Source organism: Hesperophylax consimilis, chromosome 3 (genome assembly GCF_061612785.1).
Source record: "Hesperophylax consimilis isolate HC1 chromosome 3, BYU_Hcon_1.0, whole genome shotgun sequence".
NCBI lineage: Eukaryota > Metazoa > Arthropoda > Insecta > Trichoptera > Limnephilidae > Hesperophylax > Hesperophylax consimilis.
This window is the reverse complement of record NC_142838.1, coordinates 40,886,062-40,895,373: the sequence shown is the minus strand read 5'-3', so window position 1 is coordinate 40,895,373 and position 9,312 is coordinate 40,886,062. Positions and strand designations below refer to the sequence as shown.

At 35.8% G+C, this 9,312-nt stretch overlaps 1 protein-coding gene across 1 annotated transcript; it reads left to right on the top strand.

The window, feature by feature from the left end:
- Positions 1–1,816: 1,816 nt before the first annotated feature.
- On the top strand, positions 1,817–8,563 carry Lapsyn (Leucine-rich repeat activity-regulated protein at synapses). The gene is made up of 3 exons (XM_089651148.1): positions 1,817–2,045; positions 2,874–3,438; positions 6,969–8,563. Exons 1-3 carry the CDS (start codon positions 1,824–1,826, stop codon positions 7,244–7,246), a joined length of 1,065 nt encoding a protein of 354 aa, XP_089507274.1. The 5' UTR covers positions 1,817–1,823; the 3' UTR covers positions 7,247–8,563.
- The last annotated feature ends 749 nt before the right edge of the window (positions 8,564–9,312 follow it).

The following is a 9,312-nucleotide window of genomic DNA, read 5'->3' as shown; positions in this document are numbered from 1 at the left end:
TTGATCTGTAGGCAAGATATTATGTAGGTACCTATCCTGCACAACTTTATTATCTATATAAGTAGGTACCTACACTAAAAAGTACTGACAGTATTGTGTAGGTACCAAAACATGTTATACTTAAATCAATTCTGACAAACTAACAACTTATCAATCAATTAATCTTCAACTAACTGGGTCAAAGTACGACCTCATGTTGGAAATTGTCATTTTTCATCGAAAGATCGATGCAATACACCTATCTACATAGGTATGCAGCGATGACAAAATTCTTGGGGTAATATTTGTCCAGGATTAAACATTTCTAAACCCTCCAGCGTTTTAGAGCCATATATGACCGGGCGTCCAAAATTTATAAAAGTTTTTTTTTTTCTATCATGCGGAAACACGTAATTTTTTAAATTCTTTCCAGTTTGTCTCAAATATTTATGGTAAATATTAATGATGCCATTAATAAAAACCTAAAAATAGTCAAAATTAATAATTCATATTTTGCGTCGCTATCGTAACAATTGGTTTAAATTTTACAAATATTTCTTATTTTTAAGTATACGTACGAGATAAAAGTGAAGTTACAATTTTCTTACGAATTCACCAAACAAAACTAATGTGTTTTCGAAATATCGAGTTCTATCAATTTTTCTACGATTGGAGTAAAAAATAATGTAAAATTTTGGTTAGCGTTTTTGACAACATTTTTCAAAACGTTTTTAAAAAAATATATTTGAAATAGTATCTAATTTTTATTTTAAATGCGTACACTGGAAAGAAAATTTGATCCAGTTTCTATAACAGACATTTGTTTTTATCGCAAAGAATGCATCCGAAAATTATAAAAGCCACATCTGGTTCTGTTACTTAACGTAATGAAAAAATTGTGTTTCTTTAAACGTTATTTAGAAGTGTCAGGAAATTTTTGCTCTTTTTTTTAAATAAGTCGCGTTTTATTAAATACCTGTTTTCAGTATGAACAGTCTTAATTATAATAGTTTTTTTTAAATATCAACGCGCTTCTTATAACATTTTTATAATTTAGGAGGCGGGTATGGGTACCGCCGCCCCTGAGACCCTTTATAGGATAACCAACACTTCTGCTATAGGTCAACCCGAGTGGTTTGCTACTTTTGGTGACTTAGCGGGGGTGCCCGGGTACATGGGGTTGTCTAGGTCTTGGCGGCGGATGCATCTGCCCACCTACTATGGACCTATTTGGAGAGACTGGTGGAGGGAGATCTTTTTACCTCTCTTGACACATCGCCTTGCACCGCAGTGGGAGGGATGAGTTAAAACGTCCGTCACTCCTGGACACACTGACCCCAGATCAGAGGCGGATTTGCCCTTAGGCCTATGTAGGCCCGGGCCTAGGGCGGCCAGATATTAGGGGCGGCCAATCGTGACAAAAAAGTCACAGATGATAACAAGAAATTACTTCCTAAGTACCCAAATATTCTACGTACGAAATAGCGAAAATTAAAACGGTTTTGACCCTAGGAACATACTGAAAAGTTTGGATACTCCTGGTCAATATGATGGGTACTGAGAAAGGGGCGGCTACATGGTCTGGGGCCTAGGGCGGCCAAGACTGCAAATCCGCCTCTGCCCCAGATTCTTACCATTCCCAGATCTTCCTCTTCTTCTTATCCTTCCTTTCAGATGGAAATTATTTTCCTCAGGGGGTCCTGGGTGAAGCTAATGTAAAAAAAAATCGTATTTACATATCTACCGTTCAAACCATCTTCTTCTTGTTTGTTTAAATCAGGGGAGTAAAGATTATCGTATTTTTTAAACACATGTATGTATTTTCATTTGCAGCTTTCGCAGCCATGAGGTGGGAGGGGGTGGTGGCGGTGATGCTAGCAGCAGTGACGTGGCTGGGGTCCGCTGGGGCCCTGGTGCCGAGCCCCGTGCCCCGTCCTGGGGGTGCACTGGTGCCAGGGCAGCCCACGGGGCGCTGCACCTACCACCGCGCCTTCCGCATGTTGGGGGCCCACTGCTCGGAACTCAATCTGCACACTGTGCCGGTCACGCTTAAGACGAGTATTGAGGTAAATCATAATCTCAAATTAGTATAAAAATTTAAAAACACATTAGGTTTTCTGCTGTCGATATTTTTTATTGTTTATCATCACAAAACCCCTTGCCCCTTACTAATAAAAGTGTTTAAACAACTGATAAACAGCCATTGTCCATATAATAGTTGTATATCAGTTCTGTAAAATACACATTTATTAGTAAGGCCCTAAATATGCACTGAGTGTACAGCACAGGAGCACTGAATTTTCTAGCACTGCACCGTAAGGTAAAGGTTAATCTACAAAATTAAATATAAATTTGAATGTCGGTAAAAAGGGGAACTTCATTAACATTTCGTCCGCCGTTCTACCGCCAGAGGGCAGCAGCGCTGCTTTCACTATTGGAGAAGTCTTCACCCTTTCAGTAAAAATGAGGACTATTTACAACTAATAACAACGAATATCTATCACCGTGAGAAGGCCGGCTACTAGCAGGTTCAGACGTTTCAATTTTAGTTGATCAACTCGACACTTTGAAGAATATTGACAAGTGTGAACCCTCGTTCAACATAGTTGAACAAGTTTTTTCAAATAATTTTTGTTGTTCAATAAAAGTTGATCAACTAAAATTGAAACATCTGAACCCGCTATACACGAGAGCTATGAATTTATAAAAGCCCATGTGGCTGACTATTTATTTTGGCATTCAAATATTCCCCCATACATAAGAAGTAGGCTGGCAATTTTTTTTAAATATTTCAAAATGATGACATAACTATAAATTCTTAATATTCTATCGCAGACAGGAACTTACTCCAATCAACACAAATAATATCTAAAATAGTTTTTTATATTTTTCAGATTCTCGACGTATCATTCAACAGAATTCGAGACATAAGAAACACGACATTCCTCCGATATACATCATTGAGATATTTATATCTGGGAGAAAACATGATACTGCATATCGAAGCGGGGGCATTTGATGCCCTCACCTCGTTGGAAACACTGGACCTCTCCATGAACGCCCTGTCCACCATTCCCGCCTTCATCCTCAACCTGCCGTCTCTTCGGAAGCTGTACATGGCGGACAACGCACTGATAAACTTATCCAAAGATCTCGAGACTATTGAGAAACCTATACGTGCACCGATAAACTTCCTCAGTTTGTCTAACTGCCAGTTGACTGAGTTTCCAAACTTTGGGCCGATGTCCCAACTGGAAAGTTTGAATATGTCGGCAAACGAGTTCAGGAATCTAGTTCCCGGAGACTTTACGAAGCTGTGTGGGCTAACTACGTTAGATGTGACGGGAAGTATCTATGTGAACGATGCGTGCACTTACAAGGCTCTTTCAGTTTGGTTCACTGAGAAGCAGATCAAAGTCATTCCAGATATGGATGCCATATTTAACCCTGATGTTGAAGGTAGGTTATTGTTCAATATTATTTTATGCAGTTGCGTAATATTATTTTACTTAATTAATAATAAAAAAATACATTTTGACTTTTTCATTGTATTAGGATTGTTAATGTATTGGGAATGAACCCTCTCTATAATAATGATAGCAATCGCAGATTTTAACATTTTTTTGAATAATTAAAAAGATTACCTTTTAAAAAGACTAATGATTTGTGAAGGGTTAATAATTGATTATTCACATAGTATCTGATCTACTTATCCATTCTGATAGAATCTATTTTATTTTATTATGTTTAGGAATAAAAACAGTTATTTATAAGATATTGTAAAATTAATACAATATTATAAACTAATCAAGTTCTATTATTTATCTACATCTATACTAGCTGTAACCGCCACGCGTTGCTGTGGCGCAGTCTGTCTGGGCAGATAGAAAAACAATAGCGCGTGTTGCTTATACGTCTGACAGATGGAGCTGTTTTCTCAAAAAACATGTTTGTCCAACAGATTACGCTGTTTTTAAAAAAAAAAAAAATTTTTACCTCTCACAGGTGTCATTTACACAATATAGGTATACTAGTGGGCCCGGGCAGACGTTGTCCTGCCTACCCACCGCATTTTATGTAGACCGCATTTTATATAGACTTTATTTTATGTAGACCGCCTTTTATTTGTTTTCGCTGTTGTTGGATATTTTATGCATTTGACATACATAAAATACATGCGCAAGTCACATCACGTCACGTTTCATTTGATATCGATAATTTCAGCAGATTGTGATTATTGTTCAGTACAAGTAAAAATGTGACCGGTACTGTTCTATACTCTTAAAACTGCCTTGAAGTGTATGTCTTTCACAGTGTGACAGATTGCCGTAAGAATACGATCCATACCTCATATTCAAGTGTAATAAATAAAAAGAAAATTCTTAATTGATAGTGGATAAAATTAAATAAGGTAAATAAAGATTTATTCTTAAGTCTAAACAATATTTTTCAATTATAGTAATGAATTTTAATTTAATGTAGTGCGACTTGGTGAAAAATATTTTTTGTCAATCCGTCGTTTGCCAATATAAATAGATAAAGCTTACACAATTTAAACAAATATTACGTACCTTTATACTACGTATATTCATCGTTATTTGGTCAGATAGATAATCTTCCTTTAACAGGTTCGCTGCCGCCTATGCACAATAGAAATGATCCTAGGTGCCAAGCGGCACCACGGTTGAAAATCACTTAGCAGGTGCCGGCGGTTTCGTCCGTTTAGTCGCACTCTTTTAACTCTCTTCTTATTATTTTGATAAAACAAAAAAAGACAATTTTTTTTTGTCTTTTGTTCAAATAATAACTAAAATACAAGTAGCGAATCAAATAAGATAACGAAAGTAATACACATCTCATGAAGAAAAAATATTTATAAAATTTGGTGGTACTCATTGACGCACTCAAGTTCATTTTCTAACTCCCTCTCAATGTCTTCAACTTGCAGAGATTTACGTAGGGGACGAGACTTTTTAGGACGAGATGGTCCAGCATCATCACTCATTATGACAATAAGAAGATTTTTACACAAAAAAATTAAAAAAAAACACAAACTTATCGTTTATATTTTTAAATGGCCTTTTACAACAATAACCTAATTTTTTCTTGAAAACCAATTGCTATAAAATGTTGGTACAATTGTCAACAACAACGCCAGCTACAGAAACAACCATTCGCCGCGAGTGCCGGCAGGAAAATGATGTTTATGCAGACATGCTACTCATGGCTCCGGCCGGAGCCGCCGGCACCCAGTGCCAGACGCCGAATGGCTCCGACCGGAGTCGCCGGCAGCGAACCTGTTAATCCCGATGGGACTTGTTTGTCAAGAGGCGATGAAGACGATAAATAAATTTGCGATTTCTAGTATCCAAAAGGTACCTACCAGAGTTACCACTAGTATTCCCAAATTTAGCTAAATGTTCCTTTATTTCTGTGGGACAAAACAACATTTTTGAACCAAACAAAATCTCCCCAACACAGCGAGCAAATTTTGCTTCGAGGAATATGACTTCAACCATTTTTAAAATTTATTATAGTTAAAGAAATATGCATATTTCGCTTTCTAACCACATCATTCAATGCTATTGTCATAAATATAAATAATGTTATACTTTATACATTTTATCATATTTGAACAGGGGCCGTTCAAGTATTACGTAAGCAGATTTATTACAATTATTTACCCCCTCTTCCCCCTTGTCACCAAAAGTAAGCAAAGCTCTTACCCCCCCCCCCCATGCTTACGTAAAAACTGGTACCTATATGCATTTTTCTGTTAATGTATTCTATTTTTTAAGCGAGTACCTAAACGTATTAATTATTTGTGGGAATCCCCGAATATGTATGCGGTTTTCAAACATAGACAATGTGTGGGCTGCCAATGTGTAAAAAAAATAACTACTGCTGAGCAGTGCTGACGTAATCACTATTTCGACCCCCCCACCCCCCCATGTCATCAAAAATAAGCAAAGCAAAGACCCCCCTGCCCCCCTATAGTGCTTACATAATACTTGAACGGCCCCACAGTCCAAACAACTGAATTATTTTATTTTGTGATTTAGATAAACCCATAGACATATGAATATTAGTAGACCTGCCCTAAGTGATTATAAGCGTATTATCCCCACTCCCCATACCGGTTCCATTGGAGCCGGCTGTGCTCGCGTATGGCCTCAAGTGAAATTTGAAAACGTGACGTCATCATTCTTGTGCGAACTATGGTCGAGGCATCATCGGTTCATTTTACGAAATAACACGGCAAAATGTTGACTTGTACTATGAAAACTTTTAAAAATAGATGTGAAAAAGAGAATAAACCCAATTGTCGTATTACATTCCATATATAAGCATTATTTTACTTTATTTTAAGCATATTCACATCGTATAATATAGATCAGTTTTAGAAACATATTATACTATCACATCGAGAAACGTCTGGACGCGAAACACAAAGCTGGTTGGTTGCTGGGAAGTAAATTATGAACATTTATAAAAGTGTCTTAACTAAATACTTAAACGAAATATTCGACTCTGAAAATACAACCGAATTTTTTTGCCGAATTTGGACTTCGCAAATTTGTTCATAACATGGCGAGTAATTTGCGCTCCCATGTAAAAATGTCTATTCATTCAAAAGCAGATTTTACTTTTAAGAAGTAAATGGTGATATGATAATGCGAGATGCTTATTTACTGTCAGATTGATTTATTGACGAATCACAGTCAGCCTTACGCCCTTCGTTCTTCAACAGTTGATTTTACCCCTCGCCATTATCTTCTCGTCTATTAATTCCTATGTCTGTGGATAAACCAATGTCCATAGTCTACTGTTAAAATTACTCTCCATCTTCTTTATAATTTTGGTTCATTTATTGTAAATTAAAAATACAATCATTTTTTCATGCATGGAACAAACCCTTTGTAGGTGACTATAATATAAATTTATTGGTTCAAGATAAGTATGTACCTAATGCAATTCTTTATTTTCAGAAGGCCGTCGCTGTCCAGATGTCTTGTTCAGCGAAGACGATATGAACGCATACAGTGAGTGCAGGGCGGCAATCAAATCAAAGAAGCTCGACCAGGTGGCCAAAAAGACGTGGATCATCATAGCGGGCTGTGTGGGCAGCTGCCTCTTCCTGTTTGTTGCCTGTCTTGTCTGGCTGCATCGGCGGAACGTCAAACAGACTGAGAATCTCAAGAAGAAAATTAAAGCGGAGACTCTTCTGGGTGAACCACAAACCAAAGATGACGGAGATGAACCATGAACCAAATATAATAGAAATGTGGGAGATGGGCCAAGAACCAAAGATAATAGAAAGGTGGAGATGGGCCATAAACCAAAAGTGTCGCCAACATCGTTCACCCACGCTACTGCAAATCGCATCTACGCACAGCGACACTCCACCTTTTTTTCTACCAAAGAATAACACAAGAAATATGATGCAGGTGTGTTTTCGTGATCCGAAAGTCAGACTATTCTTTGCTTAAATTTGCAATTTAAAACTGTATTGCATCATCATTATGAAATTCAAATCGGATGGCGATTTACGATGTCAGGCAATTGTGAGAAAGACAGATCACATGCTAAATGGGCTAGAACCAAAAGGAACCATGTCAGTGGCGACACTGGTTTCCATTCAAATCTAAATAGAAGGCATTTCTTATGTTCTTCTTTATTTCTACCTACACAACTAATGCATAACTCTCACTATCTCTGCTGTTTTGACTATAAATAAACCACTCACTAGATCGATAATTTCGGGCTTGTTGTATGAAACAAATTGGTCCTAAAAAACCATAGATATGCCAATATATAGACAGGAAAATTCTAATTCGGAGCCTACTTATTATACTTTATACCAATGAAAAACTCTGAAAGTTTATTCCATAGAATTTCAGAGTTTTTCATTGGTGGATATAGTTAGGCAATCATGTGACGTTTCAATATTTCGGTTCTAATTTTCGATCGGAGTTATACCTCCCTGGTTTTGACAGTCTGTGCAGTTTGGTGGTAGCTCTGCGACAGTCAGCACGCATCCATGTCATTTCTATAATCTATGATTGATAATAGAAATAGAGAGGAATAAATTCGAAATGAACCACAAACATAACATAGATTTAAATAAATAAAAAAGTGATATTATACTAATGTTACCTAGTATGGTTTTCAAAAAACTGTACAAGTAAAGATATTTAACCAAATAAAATTCTTAAATAAAGGCAGTTTAATGTGTATTAAATAAGGATTGTGTCGATATGTATCATAGATTAAGGAAGACTGAATAGATTTAAAACGAGTTATTTGATATCAACTTGGAAGTGTTACGATAGGCTACAACTTATAAATCTTGTTTCTCAAAAAGCTTGTGAAAAAAAACTTTGACTCTTTTATCATTCCATTGAATTGATAATAAATAATTATAGTGTACCTATACTAACATATTTATTTTTGAATTCAAATATTTTTTATATATGTATGTATATAAGTTTTTTGATCAAAGTGCCATTAACAAAACTAACAATATTGTGTTTTCAAGTGAATAATTTAAAACATTTGTTTGTTTTTATGAAAACTAGTAATATTATTACATGTAATGTTTTTTGTGTAATAATGTTTAAACTTACTTTTTACTATTATTTGTTTGAAAGATTAAGCAAATTATGTAAGTACCTATTTAATAAAGAAATAAAAATATGAGAATATTTATTTTTCATTGTTCATAAATCAAAATGTATTCTAACCTTCCCGTTGCCAACAGGGGTAACTGAAATCTCTGAAATTACAATTCTTCGTGTATCAGCTTAAACAGAGAGTTTATTATATTTTTCATATTTCCACAAATCCTATAAACAAGTCTTATAGTGGGGTATCTCAGTGACCCCTCATTGTAACACAAGTTTCAAGCACATCAAAGGTTAATTGTTGAGGTCAGTCTGAAAAGCGACATGATTTAAAAAAGTATTTTGGAACATAAAAAATATATTTCAATAATAATATTTAGTACAAGTTCATTCATACAAAAATGTTCAACATCATTATGTACCTATATTACATGTTTTCTTTAAATTAATATTGATATTTTGTGTGAAATCGTAATTGGGGCACCTGCAAAATGTAGAGGAGGGGCAGCTTCGACGGCATGTCGGTTAGTCTTAGGTTTTATATTTGACCACTTGGGCAATTTTGGGAGATATTCTTCAGAGATCACAGACAACTGTGTAGTCTTTTTGGGAAATATAATCCCAGCCTGACAAAATCTGATTTTTTATTACCACCAGAATTATGATTTAAACAGTGTTAGAAATAGAGAATACCGCCCTTTCAGTTTGC